The sequence below is a fragment of the Augochlora pura genome, chromosome 1 (genome assembly GCF_028453695.1).
Source record: "Augochlora pura isolate Apur16 chromosome 1, APUR_v2.2.1, whole genome shotgun sequence".
NCBI lineage: Eukaryota > Metazoa > Arthropoda > Insecta > Hymenoptera > Halictidae > Augochlora > Augochlora pura.
In genome coordinates, this window is record NC_135772.1 from 11,473,900 (window position 1) to 11,494,747 (window position 20,848).

At 36.9% G+C, this 20,848-nt stretch overlaps 1 protein-coding gene across 1 annotated transcript in view; it reads right to left on the bottom strand.

Moving 5' to 3' along the window:
• Nucleotides 1-1,539: 1,539 nt before the first annotated feature.
• LOC144467996 (glutamate receptor ionotropic, kainate 2) overlaps nucleotides 1,540-20,848 on the bottom strand; it is a 211,558-nt gene continuing 192,249 nt past the window's right edge. The window contains exons 13-19 of the mRNA XM_078177070.1: nucleotides 11,493-11,750; nucleotides 10,037-10,234; nucleotides 9,314-9,539; nucleotides 9,068-9,232; nucleotides 7,811-7,911; nucleotides 5,726-6,007; nucleotides 1,540-3,601 (exon numbers count right to left, since the gene is read on the bottom strand). Of these exons, the coding sequence (XP_078033196.1) occupies nucleotides 3,500-3,601; nucleotides 5,726-6,007; nucleotides 7,811-7,911; nucleotides 9,068-9,232; nucleotides 9,314-9,539; nucleotides 10,037-10,234; nucleotides 11,493-11,750 (1,332 nt within the window). The 3' untranslated portion in view covers nucleotides 1,540-3,499. The remainder of the gene's footprint in view (nucleotides 3,602-5,725; nucleotides 6,008-7,810; nucleotides 7,912-9,067; nucleotides 9,233-9,313; nucleotides 9,540-10,036; nucleotides 10,235-11,492; nucleotides 11,751-20,848) is intronic.

Sequence of the window (20,848 nt, forward strand, 5' to 3'; positions counted from 1 at the left end):
ATTGAGGAGCTGAATATTTACATGCCGCCGCGTCGAATACGATCGTGTGATAATTACAAGTGATTTGACTAGGCCCTTCCAAATGGATTCAGTCGGTTATATATTATTATTATTATCGTGTCAGGAGAAGACATAGGCACGGTCGTTTGTCAGCTCGAATCTGCTGGGACCCGCGGAACGTCAACCTCGACTTTTAAAATTCTTTTACACCCCGTAACGACAGTTGCTCTTTTAACCGATTTTGAGACTCATTTTCCTAATCCTGAACCTGGAGAATTTTCCATTCGCAACTCGCCCGGAACATCACGGTCATTTTGATTCGATTAAGCACGCGGTCAGTGTTTAGTTGTATCATGGACCGTGGCGAGTAGCCCTAGTCTCGCTCGCGAGGCTCCTCAAATGGGGTTCTCTGGGTTTTATTCTTTTGTAATGACATAGCCTTCTCCTTACGTGCTTTCGTGGATACTTTTTCAAACGAACGGACCAGTCGTCACGTCGGACGTTTTATAGATCACGTGAATCAGCGTCTCAATCCGAGCACAAACGACCGACGGCGTTACATGGAGGGTCGTATGTGATGTGATTTCTTTTATATCATAACGAATGATGAACACTCTAAGAAATGTTATAGTTTCATATAAGTGATATGTTATTTGTCATTTATTTTATCCCTTAATAAATGATGTTATATAAAAAATTATGGACTGATCAATTTACCTGTGTGTAGTCTTTTATTTCCTTTCGCTAATTTTAGTTATAAGAATTATTATCAGTGTATAGGTTTGCAATGCAAATGATATCGACGCACAAGTTTTAGGATCTAGTTTCTTAAAATTGCTTTTGTTTATTCAATAGTACATTAAAGACTTGATTTTTCAATCTGTTTTCGAACTTTGAAAGGGCATAGCCGATTATAATATATAATCTATAATATAAATATAAAAATATATAATATAAAATATATAATATATTCTATAACATCCGGCTTGATGTCCAAAATAAGCCATATTTTTTTCAAAATTTTAGAAAGCCGCTAAAGGTGGACAAATGCCGGAAAACCGCGAAATCTAATGTACCCTGTAACTACCCTCACAGACAAGTTACAGGGTTAAAATTTTGCACAGATGAGTTTTTATTGGTCAGCTATCGATCAGTGTATGACTCATTGAAAAACCTCTAAGGGCAGTTTTGACCATCTTAATCGGCTATGCCCCTTCTTTTCGTTAATCTATGTTTAACAGATAGAAACGGTGTCGTGCGAAAAGTCTTAAGTTTACATTTAATTTCAATTTACTTAAGGTGTGATTTTCAAATTATTTTTCACCAATTAATATCATCGTATCAGATTTATAGTTTTGTGTTCTAGAGTAGTGTTATTTTAGAATGCCTAAATATCATCAAAAAATTGTCTTCCTTGGCAGTTATTACAAAAATAGTAAATCCTTTTGGAAGAAATGCTTGCTGTAAAACCAAGATATCCAAGGAGAATTACAATGAAACAAGTACGTATAGCAAAAACAACATGCTTAAAAATTCCATCATCCATCTAGTTAAAATTGCCTCCCTTTACAAGACACACGAGTTATACTGTAAGTTATAACTTATTTCTACAAATAATTTAGGTTAAAATAAATAAACACATTTCCAATAATTCGTGTTTTATTTCAATTGGAAGATATCGACATTCGATTTTGATAATTATCTTAACAGGTGTCTGTTGAAGAAGAATCGATTGGAAAGAAAGTAGCCAAATGGATCTCCGTCATCATGTCTTAAATTTATTCGCCGTCTATCTGCATATACACACTTTAAATGACACCAAACGTCTACTTGGTTGTACTTGTTTAACGCTAAACACTTACCCGCTTGCCTCGCGTTAGTTAAAATACTTCGCATTGAATCGTTCTACTTTCGCGTGTACCGCCGCGGTATTTACACATAGTGTCTTCGTGTTCGCTGGTTGTGTACGAGTGAGTGGGTGTGTCTGCTGCGCGCGTGTACGTGTACGTTTGTCGCTTACGTGGACGCAAATACGTGATTCTAGACGACCCGTTGACCGTCGCCTATTCTTCTTTTTGTTTCGATTTCCTGGGAGAACTCGCATCCGAAATCTCGTCGCCAACTAAGAAGATAGACTACCGAGGAGCTTTTCCTTTGATTACAAGATTACAATAGTTCGCCTATTAGATCGACTGAAACCTAGTTGCAGAAGCAAAGAGAATAATAGGATCCAACAGACGCTCGAGGATAGTGTCTCTTGAGCTGGAATAATGCTGGAATAATGCGAGTTCAATGGCAACGACGTTCCTGCCAGTCTTAATAATTCATTTTCCATCCTGATTTACGTGATTAATATTTGTTGATATTCTCGTCTTTTGAAAATTATACGAAATCTTGTCGCAACCCTCATTTGACCATTTTTCGACGTATAAAATTCGCGACATAAACTTAACACTCACTTATCTACGCTATGATAATATCTATCTGGAAATTACATAAAGATTTCCAAATTTCCGATGAGAAACGAAATTTAAGAGTAGTTTTTCTCGCGCGTCGTATAATTCTCCTAGTCGTACATCTTCGATTACCTTGGCAACCGTTCGAATCGCAAGATTCCAGCGTCCTCTTCCCAATGATCGCTTGAACGGAAAAACCCGTAGCCATTCAATCAACGGAATTAATCAAGGCACAATTTCCTCGAGATCTTGCTTGTCTTTGCAACAAATAACTCCATTGTGTTTTTACTACGGAAGTAAGAAACTGCAGAAGAAATGCAGAACGAGTGCCAAGGAAGAGCGTTCCACGAGATGGGTGTACCGATGAACGAGATACAACGGATTCGCGAGATTAGCATCCCGGAGAATGCTGACGTCGTAAGTTCTAACAGCGAACATAGTCCCCGGCTGTGCTCAGACCTTATTCTCTATTCAATCCGAGGACCCTTGTTTCTGGAGAAAGCGTTTCGAATCTTCGATTCGGCAAATCTTAGTCTGCATCTCTTCACGGGAATCTCGAGACGTTAAAGAATATCGTCACCGCGAAACAGTTATATCTCCTTGGTCAATTACACTTTGCTTCTCGCGAGAGACTCCAGACTCGAGGAAATCGATTCTCGTGACCCATCTATCGTGACCCAAGATGTGCGGATAATTATCGGTGCAAGTTCTGTGATAGAGTACGAAGAGACGAAAAACTCTCTGCGGGCGGATTGACACGGTTGACGGCGGAGCGCAGCCCTCCGCCGGGCAGCGGCGTACGTCCGCAGAGGAATTGTGCAATGTTGGTGATGTTTCGCAACGTGACACTCGCGGCGGTGTTCTACCGTCGATCTCTAGAAAAAGTAAAACGAACACTCTTCTCGCAGTTCTTCCGTCCAGTGCCACTCGATGCGCTTTGTACTTGTTTCATGATCCTTTGTTCGCTCTCCCCTGTCCTTGCCATTTAGTTACGCTCCCGGTGATTGCAAAGGTGAGAAACGTGAATTACATTGAACACGTGGCTAAGAACCGTCGTAGTCGTGGGGCGGCGGTGGCGGTGGTGCGTGATGGTGCATGTGAATGTGTGGCGGCAGTTCGACCGTGGGAACACCCAGGCTGCTTCTCTGCAAAGAGAATTTTTTTCAGATAATTCTTTTATAATCAAATTCTCAGGTAATGCTTTCATTGGTTTAGATCATATGGAACGTGGGATTTTACAAAAAAAAAATAACAAGAACGACGATATTTAGTTATTCATCTTGTTAATCTTATGAGCTGTAAAAAGATCATGAGCTAATATTCAATGATTAACGTTTGGTTTTAGAACTAGATGTTTTGATGTTCGACTTGGATCGTTCCCCATTTATACTTTTATCATGTTATCTATAGTTGAAATTACAGTATACGGAATATTTGATTCTTCTAAATAGATTTAAATTTTTTAATTATTTTATTTTTGACTTTTTATCCTTTTAATGCAATATATACAAGAAGGAGTCTGACATATTATGACAGATTTTTAATAAAAGAGAAACTAATTATATACTGATTTATTCGATACTCCTTGCCATACTAAAATGGAATACTAAATAATATATATATCATACTGAAAATCATAATAATATATATATCTAAATTAATATATCAAAATATCATACTAAAATTTATAAAAAGATATTTAAAAAATTTCGGCATATTTTAAAAATAATTTTTTTTTTCTTTTTTTTTCTTAGAGGTTTTACGTCGAAAATATACAAATATTTTCCCAAACACTACTTTTTATAAAAATGATGTAAAAACTCCTCTTTTTAATGATTTAAAAACAGAATATATTATCTGTATATTAATTAAAATTTATTTTATTCATTGAGGTATTTGAAACGAAAAGGAGATTTAAAATAGTAATAATTATAGAAATTATTGAAGCGCTTACTACTAATGATCCTCCAATCAAGTCTAATCAACAAAATCGCTAATAAATCATGTACGGCTTTATAGGTTACGATATGATTATAATTTAATTTTATTGCATTTCAGCTGGTTAATCAGCGGTTATTGGTAGACGAAAAATTATATTCACCATGATGCAACTTCATTTATCACGAATTATTGGAGAAGCATCCCGAGTTAATGACTACAGTGATGCATTGAAAGTGTACTAATTAAGTGTACATAATAATATCTGTTGGTATAGGCCGTTCTATTCCCTGTTATTGATAACAAGCAAGAGGTTAACAATTCCACCTGGAATTGTCTTGTGTAAACATGAATGTTTACCCACGAGAATCCTTATGGTATCGTATGTTTACCATTATACTACAAAAACTGTGCACAATATCTCCGTTATAATATAATTAAATTAATTATTATTTATACTATTATTTATATTAATTATTTACTTGATTATATTAGTCAAATTTACGTGACTTTTTCATTTTTTCAAAAAGTAAGTATGAAACATTTCTTCTCCGCATAGTTAACGAATACGCATTATGTTTTCATTAAAAAAACTCGCTAAAACCACGTATCTGTTATTATGGTATTCATTTTACGCGTGCAAATTTACGTGAATTATTATTTAGCGAAAAAAGTTGCAGAACCATTTCATACATTTCTCAAATCGACGATTTATTGAAATTCGATTTTAGGTGAAAGAATATGCAATTAGAAATCGTGTATTTTCCACAAACAAGTATTTTTCGTCCTTAATTTCTCAAATTTGAAGATTGATTTTATTTATTTTTTAAAAGATATGTGTCAACATTTTTCCACAAACTGTCATATACGGCTTCACCAAAATTAACCCCTTGCACCATCGCTCCTTTCATGCTGTGACGATTAACACTTATTCGTACTTAATAATTTTCCTAATAGGACAAAACAATTTTTGTTTTCTGTATTGTCTTTATATACTTTCGTTTCTATACTTTGATGACAGAAGAATATATTTTCATTTCGATGCAGAATAAATTAGTAATATTCGTATTCATTAGATCTTGCATAAAATCTTCATCACGAGTCTGATTCGTTATTATAGTACAAGGGTTTAATACGCTTAAATATTTATAAATATCATAAATAAAAACATATTAATAAATATTGAAATCGAGGTTGACCAGCGGCAACACGTGTGGGAAAAAGTGGTCCGATACGATGCCCTTGGCGTCACATTTCGAGGTGAAAACGAGGCAGTTACGATTCCAAATAATGAGGAAAAATGATAGTTGCAAGTTGAGTCTGTGCTATACCTGGGATCGCATCCCGTTTAAGGGGGTGGCAGTGGGGTTGTCCTGCGGATAGCCGATCACGTGCGTCGTGCACTTCTCGCAGGCGCGTCGGCGTCTCGACGATGCGTGGCAGCGCAACGCGCGGCACAGTTCCCGAGCCATCTCCGAGCACAGCGACTCTTGCTGCTGGTTCTGTTGCTGTTGTTGCTGCTGCGGCGTTTGTTGTTGCTGTTGTTGCTGTTGCACCGACTGCGAGATCCCTTGTAGAGAACCGGAACCGGTTGGCGTCGATATTGGAGCTCTCTGAATTCAAAGCAACAACGATAACGTATCGACTCGAGCAACAGTTAACACTTTCAGCGCCGCGTTGCTCGCACACTTTTGATCGAGCTCTGAAATTCATTTTGATTGTAATACATAGAACAAACTGGATGTTACCAGGACTTTTAGAATACGAAATAATTTGTCTCGTAAATTTTGACTTTCTATTTTTGGTTTTATTAACGCTAGGTTCACGAAGCGCGACAATTTGACGCATTTTCAATTTCACATAGAAAAATTTGGAAATCGGTTAGATTTATCTCTTGCTACACATAATTACAATTATCCTAAATTTGCTAGATTATCATTTAGCGAGACGAATATTTGTCAAAATTTATTTTCTTCTACGCTTTCGAATTTCGAAATTTTCTGTGTAGGGTACCAATCTCTACGATTACGTCAAATTGACGCAATGGTAAGGCAGTACACAAACTGTGTTATCTCAACTTTCCAGCGGCTGTTACAGAATTATTTTTGCGTCCTTTATTTACAAGATCACGTATATAACTATAAAACTATAACGTATACAACTATAAGCATTGAGAAAATCAATGATACAATATTTTAGCTATAATCATAGTATAAGCATATTTCGAAATTTAAGTTTTTGGAAGTAGTGCATGTCTTTTCAGATTCGGAAAGGCACAACTTATGGCAGTTGTATGAAATTTTTTAAATACTCTTGGTGCTTCGCATTTGATCAACTTGTTTCTGTCATAAAAGCATACAGTTCGCAGTCTACGTATAAACTTATGCGAGACCTGGTCACAAGACATGTTTAAACTAAAAGCTGAAAGGGTTGGTTAGGGTTGACTTTACCGTGTTAATCTTTTTATCCGTCATTCACACTTACTGATAGACCATTGATTGAAAGATTAAAGTTTTTAATTTATTTAGGTAGTTCATATTATCCAGATATTGTTAGAGATAGGATGAAGTGTACTACTATAGCAGCTAGTCTGCTAATTTTTAATCTGCAATTTTAGAATTGCATTAGATAACGTTGAATGTTTCACGAGTATTTCAAAAGAGAAGTTAACGATATATCTCAGTAGATTAAAAACCATTTATGATCAATTAGAAACTTTTTTCAAATGCTTTTTACGAATATATTAACTGAAAACGAACAATAAATATCATATTCTGATGTATTAAAATGGCACTTATTTTTTTATCACAACATCCCCCTCAAGCCCAATTTTACTTACATTTTGCTGTATTATCGCGTATTGTTCGCAAAGTAAAAAAATGAAGCTTCAAAATATAGGTAATCGTAATACAGCTAAACGTAACAGCTCCGACACTGGACAAAAATATTGTACTGTTAAAAATTCTTGAACGATTCCGAAATATCGTTCGGAATTAAAACGTTAAAAATCGTTATCAACGAGCAGACAAAATTAACGACGCGGTGGAGCGCGAGACAGGTGAAAAAACAGCAGCTGCATAGGACAGCGAAGAAAAATTAACGACGAGACAAAGTGAAATTTGAAAAAACGGACCTTGGTTCACGACTGAGCTTCGTGCGCTTGTGGTCTGCCGGCATGCTTCAGTGGAAGATGAGTTCATGCTGCGTTGAAAAAGCCCACGGCGATGCAAATGGAACAAAAGTAACGAAAAATCATGCAATTCCTAAGTTCATGCGTCGTGTCGTACTCGTCTATGAGAAAGCGTTTCATCTTTCCGTGAACGAATCGTTTATTGAACGATTCGTTGAACTCGGATGGTGCTATTGCAATTTACGTTTCTTGTTTCGTATCTTCATTATCATCCGGTTCGACTCACCCGCTCTGCCGGCGTGTTCCTCCTCGAATTATAGCAGAACTCGAAAATAGCGATCAGCACGGCGAACGCCAGGCCGCACAGTAGAACGACGAAAACTCCACCTACGAGACAACAGAAGATGTTCATCCTCAAGCAAACGTAAAAATTCGATTGTCCTGCTCTTGCGTAGGACATTGTTCTCCGGAATATTCATTTAACCTGTCGCAATTAACGCGATAGGGTTGAAGGGAGGTACATAGAAGAGAATCGAAACAATCGAGATATTCATTGCAGTAAACTGAAAAATTCGAGAACCATATTCGGGGACTACGCGGCTCATGAATTGAGATAATGCAGCGATTTGTTGCGTAATCAATGACAAAGAGAGGAAGTAGCGAGTGAGCAAGACAGTACAATGTCAGGATAACGACTCACACCGACAGCCAATGTACAAGCAATGTTTTACTTTACTATACTTGCGGTCTCTATCTTTTTCCGCAATCGTCCGAAACACGCGACGCGATATTCGACTTTTACCTTTCGCCTGGAGCAGATTTGCGACAGTTCTAGGGGATCTACCCTTAGAACAGTTGTAGGGCACACTTAGGGCATATTTGGAGCAGATATTGGCCACATTTAGACCGGATTTAGGTTACATTTAGAGAAGATTTAGGGACGATGTAGAATTATTTTGGAATTTTAGGATAGTTTTATAGAAGATTTGACATAACTTTGTTTCAGATTTAGGGCAGATTTGGGGCAATGGTAAGACATATTTAGGGTCTCTTACGACACTTTTAAGATAGTATAGAAAAATATTACAGCATATATGGGGTAGTGTTAGGGTAGATTTGATGTAGTTTCAGGGCAGATGTATGGTATATTTCAGACATATGTAAGGCATACTTAGAGCAGTTTAAGGCATATTTTGAACTCTAAGATATCTGGGAGTTTATTAACATCGTCTAATCGCACATATATTTGCCCACGAAAACTTAAGATAATGGGAAATCTTGGAGGGCTGACGGAAACTCTACTGTTTGCGATGCGAAATCGAGACTTGATATTTAATTTAGATAATTTCTGAACAATTATCTCAGATGAAATTATGAAACACGTATTCGAAAGAATAATACGTTTCAGGATAGGTTTTGCAATGTGTAATTTGTGGACCATGTCGTACAATTGAATTTCAAAATATTTCTAAAATTTCTAAAATCAGAATCCTAAAATTAAAATTGCAATATAACATCAATTGTTTGATTCAGCTGAGCTCACCTATGTTGTCCACTCCCAAAGAGTTCGCTTTACTCTCCTTCCCTTTCTCAGTCCTCATGCAAGTGTCGCCAGGACTCTTCCACCATTTGTCGTACAGCATCTGTATCTCGCCCTTCTCTTGCAGTTCCAGGATTGCCAGGGATATCTTGTCTCGCCAAGGTGAGCCTGTATAAAACATTTAGAAGAGGCTTTGTGATTGTATGTCGTGCGCGATACGTTGAAAAATAGACGAAAATAACGCTTTACCCATCGGCGTGGCGATTCCGTAACCCTTGCTGTCAAGAAGTCCGCCGATTTGCGTTAAATTGCAGTCCCTTTGCACGATATAATCCAGCATGGTCGATTCCATCAGAAAAGCGTAGTCACCTTGGAGGACCCTTTGGATGCCCTCCTCGTATGTCGGCACGAACACCGATGGTTTCTTGTTTTCCATGAACCGCCACATTTTCTTGTATGTCTCGATCATCGAGTCCTTTCGAGCATGCGTGCGTATACAAGATTAGAAATCCCTTGAAATTATTTGAATTTATAGAATGCTTCAGAAAATGTATTACAAGTTGTTCTTTTTTCCGAAACCATTACAAACATCGACTAAAATGATGGTATTTCAGGACTTATAATATTGATGTTAAAATTTTGTAACTTCTAACACTTGAATGGAGTCATTTCAACTTCTTTTGCAAGTAAACAAAGCAATTTGAACGAAAGAGAAATCTTCTAGTTACGCGCAAAATGGCAACAATTTATTGAATTTGAATATTATACTCTGTAATGACTGCAGACCTTTTCGCTTAACTTAATATTTTATTTCAATAATTCAACAATCTAACGTCCGAAGTCCGGAAGAAATCATTACGTTAATAATTTTCTTACTGAAATTGCATAAAAATTCCAAAACTAGATATCTGGGAACGTCTTCGATTGTATGCAAGTACAAACGATGTTACACTGAAGAATTGTTTCATTTACCCTGAAGAAAGTCATGGTACTTCCGCTGTCGAGGGTTCCGTACGCAATGTCTGTCTGACCAGCGAGATCCTCGGCGTTCTCGATCGGCGTTATCATCCTCTCGACCGTGAGGAAAGCCGCGAGATTCGCAGTGTACGAAGAAATGATTATCAGAGTGAAGAACCACCAAATGCCGCCGACAATCCGCGTGCTGGCTGCCTGATAATCAATCGCAATAACCATCGTGACAAACTCTGTGTAAACGTATCTGTCAACAATTGATTCTTTTCGACACCAATAGATGTTAAACCCTTGTCGTACTATTTTATTTATACACAGTTAGAAAGATGAGCACTTTTTCTACTATAATAATTTCTTAGAAGGAAAAAGAGAAATGTTTATTGCATTTGTCTACATTTACTTAAATGGTTAAATACCGATGACAAGGGGACAGAATTTTATTCCGACTTAAAAGAACGGAGTAACATTTATAATTGACAAGATATTAATAGAAATGTCGACGACGAGCCAGACACGTCAAAATACGGCAAGGGGTTAATTAATATGAGTGAAAAGTCTGCACAGTTTCAAAAATCCTATACAGCAGTAATTACGTTTATTTTGAATTAAGTCTAATCTTCTCGGCAGAATTATAAGTTTCGATGTTTATAAATAAATTTTGATTTTTATACATTTAAATAAATATTTAGTTACTGTCAATATGCAAATGAAAATCGACTTTGCTCTGCAGAATCAGAAACACGCTAAGATAATGAAAGTTTATCTACATACATTATTAAATAGTCATTTCAGTACATAGTATATAAATATCAGCATAAAGAATAGGAATTTAGAATAGCATAATCTGATAAATTATACGGCTGCATTGTTAGCGATCGATCCTCCTTGTTCTTCACGTCGACTAGTTTATTGGTCACGCAACTGTAGAAGTGTACAATTAAACTTACTTAATTATTTGTTGTGCATTCCTTTACCCTTAATTACGGCCTGTAATCGATTAGGTATCGATACGATAAGTTTTTGCATAATTTTCGATAAAATGTTAGATCACTCTACTAAAAGCGTCGTTTTGAGATCATTTTTATTTTTAATTTCCCTTTTTCGTACTTTTAAATCTAGAATATGCCAAAGATTTGCTATCGTGTTAATATTCGGTGATTGAGGCGGTGTAGGGAGTTGTTTTGGTACATTGTACAATAACCATTCCCCTTGTTTTCCTTGACGTGTAGTGAATGTTAATAGATTACTTTATGGTTTAAAGATATTTAAACAAAATTGGTTATGCCAATACTTTATTTGACTCACTGTATATGCTATTACGTGCTCACGCGCTATTAAAATGTTTCCGTAAAGTAGAGATACGAATTTGAAAACATTTTCAAATAAATATATAAATTCTGATGATTCAGCCTTTGGAAACGCAGGTAGCCAATGTGCCGAGAAGCCATTGAATTACCTTAGGGTTGAGATCGCTGCCCTGCTGCATCAGGGTGCCGATAGTGAACCAGAAGCTGTTGGCTAGTGAGAACTGGTTCTCGACAACTTCGGAGCCCACGTGACAGGGATGCGGATTGTTCCATTCGTACGGGCTGAATCGCGCTACCACGAACATGGTCACGGATACGAGGACATACGCTGCCAGAACGTACAGCCAGATCTCGATGGCCAACGGGTTCATGAAGGAAAAGAGACGAGCCGGGTGACTGGTCGGTACCTGGAATTTCATTTCCTGCGAATCACTTTACGTGTCAATTATAACGCCGACGTAATGAAATAATACTTTTCTATAAATGCCATCTTTGAGCCTTCCACAAGCTTTGGGAATACAAGCCTAATTAGTAAACATACGCAGCTGTTAATTATTTAGCGATAACATAGCAGGGAACAAACTATTATATCCTTCTCGAGCAATAGTACAATACAGTACTAGTAGTAACTAATAGTAATTAATAGTATATGTATTTTATTACGATGATCATTATGTACATTGTAATTAAATCACTTTAGCCTCACGATTTGATTACTGACTTTAATTCGTTTGAAATATTTCGTATTTATTTCACAGCATTTTTAACCCCTTTCCGTACCATTTTCTTTACAACTGCTATGATTAGAATTTTTTCGATCGCGCTAATTTCTTAGAAGAAAAAAGAATTTTATAACATATCGTGTGCTTGCATCTACTCGAATGTTTAAATATTAGTAACAAGAGAATAAAACTTGATTCCTACTTAAAGGAACGGATGAACATTCGTACCTAACAGCTTATTGTTATAAATCACCGTCACGAGTCTGACTCGTTAAAGTACGGCAAGGGGTTAATATTTGACTTAGCGAACAAACTTTTTATAGTACCGAGTCGATTCATAATGCTTATAAACACTTCTGCGTTTTCTACATTTGCTTAAACGTATATAAGATTGCATTTAAAATGTAAACAAGAAGAATTACGCATTACCAAAATATACGTACGTTTGCTCGTATCTGCGGTACGCGTTCAACGCAAGCAAATGACTCGTAAAGCTTTCAATCAATCATACGATGCCCAGAACCTTTTTGCGAAACTGTTCATTTGTCGTTGATTATCCTCTGTTTGTGTATTGGCATCGATTTCAAATTCAATTCGGCCAGCGGAGAACGATTACATTGGATCGGTCGGCTCATAAATGCTGCTAGTAAATCACGCCTAACAAAGGGTTGGTTATCGTTCCTGTGTTGGTTATAACGTGTGTACACGTTGCCGCTCCGAAATTGAAAAGCGCGGAGAGACGTTTATTGTTTGCCCTTAATCTCCAGCAGACCCACAACGGCTTTCAGAAAATGCCGGCAAGACGCGAGCGTTGTTTCTTGACTGCGAAATAGGACGCTTAGCCTTAGACAACGACGTCGGGAGCGTCGCGTTAGCCCTCTTTCACCCGGCGATTCGCGAATCACGATTCACGTTTGACGGATATCGACTATACATACATATACAGGGTGTCCCGGAAATCGTAGTACAACCGGACAGGGGGTGATTCTACATCAAAAAAGAAGAAAATATTTTGGTGTAACATTTTTTCATCCGGTGCTCCGTTTTCGTGATAATCGTTCGAATATTGTATATTTCTTATTTTCTTATTTACTTAGATAAAGAACGGTAGGTATAATTGTTTTTGTTCTAACCACCGGAAGACATTTTAGCTTTATTACAATTGTTGTAACCTGAAAAAAAGCAAATTTTTGTGAATATTCCGAACTGATGATTTTTACAACGGCACTCAACGATCACAGCCATAAATTACGTTCGTAACGATGATCGAGGGGAAATATAATAGCAAAACGATTGAGATTACAAAAATTTGTAGTTTACGAACGACCGGACGCATAATGTGCATCATTTTCGTCGTTTCTCGCGGCGAGGAATACGCTATACACAACGCTACACCGTCTCATTTACGCGCTTCTCGTAAATTCTGCTATGCATTTGATCCACAACGTGGCTTGATATCGAAATTTTGCTTGGCACGTAATCTCTTCTGTCTACCAAGCAGAATTTACGAGGTGGGCTCTATTTTTTGTCACGCTTCATTGTTGATCACGGAAGTTATGATCTTGGAAGCAATTGAACGGAAGTTATTCTCGTTCCGTTAACCACGCTTTTTCTTCGTTCAAGAATGCATCGATACTTCATCCGCGTATACAGAGAAGTTCGAGAACATTCGCTAATACAAAATTCACCGTTTTTAATTCGTCAAGCCTCTATACTTTATTGTTAATGGAATTTTGAAATCGCGCACAGATTTATCATTGTATCTTACTTTTATTTCGTCTTTAGTTCGAACTTTTAATTCTTTAAGCCTCTATAGTCCATTATTAATATAATTTTGAAATCATACACAGATTTATTATTGTCTCTTACTTTTATTTCGTATTCAGTTCGATTTTCAATTCGTTAAGCCACTATAGTTTATTATTAATGGAATTTTGAAATCACATATAGATTTATCAATGTACCTTTCATTTTTCTTATTTCGTTTTTAATTTGAATTTCTAATTCTTTAAGCCGCTATAGTTTATTATTAATGGAATTTTGAAATCGCACACATCAATGTCTGTTACTTTTATTTCGTTTTTGGTTTCAATGCCGTAAACGTTTTGTTATTTTTCCTTCATTATCGACGCGGTTGTTTATTTCACATATCCAAAGGTTTTTTTTTTTTTTTTTTTTCTTTAGTAGTTTTACGTCGCATCAGCTGCAAGGCTATTAGCGACCTTCTAGTTTTAGACCTTATATTTTGTTTATTAAACCTGTTTCTCTCAGAAATTTTAGTAAGTCCTTGATTTTGTTGCTGTTCATGTTATCCTTGAGCAGTGGGTTTAGTTTGTGTTTGGTGCGCAGAGAATTGTATTTTCGGCAGTTTAAGATTAGGTGGTCCGTTGTCATTTGGGTGTTGCATTCTTCACATTGTGGGGGTGGTTCTTTAGTTAGCAGATATGAGTTTGTGTATCTGGAATGACCAATTCGGATGCGGGTAATCGCTACTTGGTCCCTCCTGGGTAGTGTACTCGTCATTTGATAGTTATTGAAAAATTTTTCTGTAATGTTAGTTATATGGAGTGGAGCTGTTTGTTTCCATGTAGTTTCCCATTGTTGTGTTAGCTGGCTTTTGATTGTTTTTATCATGTCTTCCATGTGTAAATTTTGGTCATCATTTGGCGGTGTTAATGTTGTTGCTTCTTTGGCTATTTGGTCAGCTCTTTCGTTGCCAGGGATGCCGACGTGAGATGGGATCCATATGATCTTTATTTTGTTTCCTTTGCATGTAATTTTTTGGTAGATTTCTATGATATTGAGGATGGTGTCGTTATTTGTTATTTTATTATTTAATGTTGCTATTGCACTGTAGGAATCGGTGAATATGGCAGTACGTTGATAGGATTTTTCGTGTGCTATTTTAAAGGCATGGTTTATACCCATTAGTTCGGCTGAGAGTACTGATGTTGCGTTGGAAAGTTTGATTCTAACTATTGATTCCGGTGTTACTACTGCATATCCAGTTCCAGATTCCGATTTGGAGCCGTCGGTATATATAAGTATATAGTCTTTATGGTTATTTAGAATTTTTGCCATTGAGGAGCGGTATATTTCAGGATTTGTGTTTCCTTTTGCATGGAGTAATAGTTCAGTGTTTGTTTCTATTGGTTGGATTGTCCATGGTGGAATTGTTGGAAGTCTTCGAGGTATGGTGGATGTTAATTTGGTGTTTAATTCTTCTTCATATGTATGTATTCTGTAGTAATATGGTTTGCTTGAATGTTTCTTTTTTGTATACTTAGTGATAAGGCAGTTTGTTGTAAATGTTTTTAGGTATACGGGCTTATCTGGGGTTGTCGAAATTTTTATTGCCTGAGAAGTACTAAGTAATTTTCTCCTAAAACTGAGGGGTGGTTCGTTTGCTTCTTCTAGTACACTTAGAATTGGGCTTGTTCTGAAGGCTCCTGTTGCGATTCTTAGAGCCGTATTGTGTATGCTATCTAGTTTCTTGAGGGTGGTATTGCAAGCTGAATTATAGATGATTGAACCATAATCTATCTTGGCTCTGATGATTGCCTTATACGTGTGTATTAGCACCTGATAATCTGCTCCCCAAGTATTTGCTGCTGTTATTTTTAGAATATTTAAGCGTTGTATGCAATCTGTTTTTAGGTTGGTAATGTGTGGTTGCCATGTGAGTTTGCTGTCAAATGTCATACCCAGGATTTTAAGCGAGTTTACCTGATCGAGTTCTGTGTTTCCAAGGAATAAATTAATTTTTGGTGTCTTGTGTTTTTTAGAGAAAATTATATACTTGGTCTTAGTTTTGGAGAATTTGGTGCCTGATTTGATTGCCCAGTTTTGGAGTTTATTTAGGGTGTCTTGTAATATAGATTGTGTTGTAGCTGCACTTATTCCTTGGTATAAAATGGTCATGTCGTCTGCAAATAAGTAGGCTTTAACTGGTGCGGATATTGTTGAGAGGATGTCATTTATTGCAATTAAAAATAGGGTAACACTGATTACAGAACCCTGGGGTAGTCCATTTTGAATTGTTACAAGTTTCGATAGTGTGTTTTTAACTCGTACCCTTAATCGTCTCTCCAGTAAGAAATTTTCTATAAATTTGAATAAATTTCCTTGGAGTCCTAGCTTTTTTAGAATGGTTAGGGTTCTTTTTCTGCATACCATGTCGTATGCTTTTTCAATGTCCATTGAGATCAATGCCGTATGTTGTTTGTTTATCCAGCTGTCGTGTATGTGTGCCTCTATATTAATAAGTTGATCCATAGTGGAATGAAGGGCTCTGAAGCCACTTTGAAATGGAGAGATTATCTTGTTAGATTCAAGAATCCATCGGAGTCTGTTGTTGATCATTTTTTCCATTATTTTGCATAGCGTGTTGGTAAGGGATATGGGGCGATAGCTTTCAGGTGATGTAGGGTCTTTTCCCGGTTTAACGATCGGGACGACTGTAGCTTCTCTCCACATATCTGGGAAGATGCCATTTTTCCATATTGAGTTGTAAATTTTTAACAGAATTTTTAAGCCGTTACGGGGCAATTGCTTTATAAACTTATTTGGTATACCGTCAGGTCCGGGGCTGGTATTTTTACATTTTTGGAGTACATCCGTTAGTTCATCTAGTTTAAATTCTTCGTTTAGTATTTCGATGTCATTAGCGCTGATCGTAGAAGTTTTTTCGGTTATGGTGTTTGATAGGTTCGCTCTGTGGGATATGAATTCTTTGTCGTAGTTTTGATCACTTGAGTTTTTAACAAAAGTTTCGGCTAGTAAGTTTACGATTTCGTCCTGTTTTGTTGTTGTTGAATGGTCAGGCATGATTAAGGCAGTAATGTTTTTTTTGTAAGAAGAGCCTTGGATTGCTTTAAGCTTGTTCCATATGATTTTGGTAGGAGTGGTGCTGTTCAATGATGTTAGGAAGTCTAGCCAGGACTGTTTTTTATTTTGTCTTATTGTTTTCCTCGCTATTGCTCTGAGTTTTTTAAATTTTATTAGGTTTTCGGTTGTTGGATGTTTCTTGTGTCTGTTGAATGCATGTTTGGCTTCCTTCGTTGCTGTTTCGCACTCTTTGTTCCACCAGGGAACTGTGTTGTGTTTTCTATTTGTGTTTGGTGCTGTTTTTGGTATGGAATTGTCTGCTGCATGTTTCATAATGGATATCAGCTGTTTAATTGAGTTTTCTATGTTATTTGGATCAGAGTTGGTAAGTGTGTCCAGAGGTAGAATGTCTGTTTCAATTAGTCGTTGATATTTTTCCCAGTCCGCATAGTCTAGTTTCCATCGCGGAGTTGGTTCATCGTGGTTTTCTGGTTGGTTTGTGTGGATTTTTATTAATATGGGGAAGTGGTCACTATCATTTAGATCTGACATGGTATTGCATTCACAATTTAGGGCAATATTTGTGCTACAGAAAGATAGGTCAATTGTGCTGAATGTTCCGTTTGCTATGCTGAAATGCGTTGGTTTTAGGTCGTTTAGAAGGATTAAATCTTGTTCAAGTATGATTTTTTCTAATGTTCTTCCTCTGGTGTCGGTTTTTTCTGAACCCCAAAGCATGTTGTGGCTATTAAAGTCTCCCACAGTGATGAATGGTTTGGGTATTTGGTCGAGTAAATTGTTTAATTCTATTTCATTTAGTTGATAACTATTAGGGATGTATACGTTGCTGATGTGTATATTCGGGTGTGTGTATACTTTTGTTACAACTGTTTCGATGTTGGAGGTGATTTGGATTTGTTCGCTGTGCATAGTGTTTTTTATTAGTGTGGCCACTCCTCCACTTGCAGTTGGGGAGTTTCGGTTCTTAGTGTATATTGTGTAGTTCTTGATTTTTATTGTTTGGAGGGGTTTAAAATTTGTTTCCTGGAGGCATACAATGTCAGGTTGGTGTTTGTCAAGTAGTATTTGTAGTTGAGGTAATCGGCGGAAATATCCGTTTGAGTTCCATTGCAGGATGGTAATCGTCATGTGTCGTAGATCTATTTGGTTGAATATTTCGATATCGAATATCCGATACATTCGATATCGGATTCGCAATCTGTTGATACTGGTGTACAGCTTAAAGGTTGATTTTCATCTCGCATTTTTTTTTCTGGTGGTAATTCGTTTGTAAGTTTTTTTCCAACTCTGTGTATTCTGTTTTTGATGCTTTGTTCTTTTAAGTTAGGGTGGATTCTTTTCAGCATTTTAATTAGTGCTGGTATGTCTTGAGTATGTTCGAGCGCTATTTCAGTGGGATTTTTAGATTTAAATGCCTTCTCTAAGAAGCTGCATAGTTGGATGAAATTTAATGGGAAATTTTCTTGTGGGTTGTTTATTATGTCTTCTGCTGGTTTGAGCGCATCCTCAATTACATTTTTCGAGTCGTATTTTATTCTTTTACGTTTTTCTTTGATGGGTATTTGGCTAGCTGTCGGGATTTTGAAATCGTCGGTAATTTTGATGGACGTGGAACTTACCGTTGACGTTGAGAGAGCTCGTTTACAACCTGTATTTGTATCCGTAATTTGTTGTGGCAGTTTAGTCGGCTCTAACAGTGGTTCCTGAGTGGGGATGCCTTCGCTTAGGTCTTTGGTTATTGTTTCCTCTTCTGTGTCTGTACTACTTGTGGTAGATTCGACATTCTTCGGGCATACTTTTGCTACGTGTCCTTCTTGATTACATCGGAAACAATTTAATTTGTCCGTGGTGGCGAATATTCTATATTGTGTTTCGTCGTGGATAACAGTGAATGACTCAGGAATTTTTCCTGTATCTTCTTGGTTTACATACACTTGTCTTCTGAAACTTAAAATGTGTGTATAGCCCGGTTCTTGGAGACCTGCTCTTAGGAATGATATTTTTGATGTCATTCTGACGTTGTTTTGTTTGAAAATCTTTTCAATAATTTCATGTGGGATCGTTGGTGATACATTCGATAATATGATACGTTGAGATGGCGTAATTAGAGGTTTTATTTCCACGTGGGTATTGTTGACGGTGATTCTGGGTTGCTTGTTTATGAGTTCTGTGACAGTGTTTTTCGAGTCTAGGTAGATACATATTCTATTATTTGAGATCCTTGAGATAAATCTAATAGCGTTAGAGCTTATTATTTTACCTATTGCGTATGCATATTCTTTAACTGGTGTTCCCTCAATTGATTCCATGGTTATGGCTTGGTCTCTCTTTGGAAAGCTGTTATTGGTGACCATTGAAGCGTATGATTTTCGATTTGATTCTGGATTCGGTTGGGTTTCTTGGAGTTTTTGTGTTTGCGAGTTAGAGGAGTGATCCCTGTACTCAGAAATCATCTCCTCTGGGTGGTTACTACCACCACTCATCGGTTTTGCACACTATTTTTCAAATAAAGGCACTCATTAGCATACACTTAGTAACGGCACTTGTCTATCATCAATTTGCTTCGGCACTCGCACACTGTAAACAGATACGTCCTAACGGTACGAGTACTCGACACTGAATAGTTATCGGCCTTATTGACACCGAATTTTAGGCAATCTAATCAGTGGCGCGTGATCATTCGTAGGTGTCGGCGCAAAATTGATCGAAAAAGAACTCGAACTTGTATCTTTTCAATCTTCAATGGACTTTGATTCTATAGAAGCAGATATCGAACCCTGGAGATAGTATTCCCAGGTATCGAAAGGTTACTGTTACTTCGCTGATATGATCATTTCACCGACACGATTTTATCGGCATAGCATTTCGCCGACAGTATTGATTCGTCGACATATTTGGATGCTCAACAATTACTCTACCGACACGTTTAGATCTCCGACAATCACCTAACCTACACGAAGATTCCTGAACAGTCATTTTACGACACCTAGATTCATCGAAGGTCATTTCATTGATCTCGAATCGATAATGTTTACTTGTTATATTTACTTCATATAAGAACTACAATACAAACGATATTGTAAACTATTTGTTGTATTTATAATTTTTTTTATTCATATAATCAATAATAAAAAAATACATAATATATCATAAATTTTATTAGCTTCATTAACAGATACATATTTAATGCGTAACATAGCCTGATAGTACGCAGTAGACGTCAACGACATAGATAGAAACATTGTTAGTAAAACTCGGTGTTCGATGACATAATTGTCGGAGACCTAAACAGCGATATGATTGTCAAACATGAAAACGTGCCGGTGAATGAATACTGTCAGTGAAATGCGATGTCGGTGATTTCAACGGGTTCCGTATTGCCAGGGGCTCTAAACGTCAATAATAACATTTGCGGAGAAACGAGAGCCGATGTGAACATTTGTCGGTGATATCAATACGTCGGTACGTAAACAATGTCGGCGAAGTCGTGTGATTTGAAGGTAACGCAAATGTGCTATCATTTTGTTTCTCTTAACTCCTTGCCATATTTTGACGAGTCTGAACCGTCATAGAGATTTCTATTAATATAGTGTTAAGAATAAATGTTATTCCGTTCTTTTATGCCGGAATAAAATTCTGCCCTCTTGTCATCAGTATTTAACCATTTAAGTAAACGTAGACAAATGGAATAAATATTGCTCACATTCTTGTAACTAAAAAGAAAATAGTACGGCAAGGAGTTAAGCAGCCATCAATAAACCTGATCGTATTAAATATAAGGAAAATTCTCGTGTCACGCTTTCGTTTCCAGAAAGTAAAAGTATCGAGTATGCTAATATCGCAAATATGAGATACTCTCTAATCGTTTCATACAGCGTTCCTCAGAGAGCTTTGATGGAGAGACGACAGGTGTACCGCATCCTACCGGATGGATG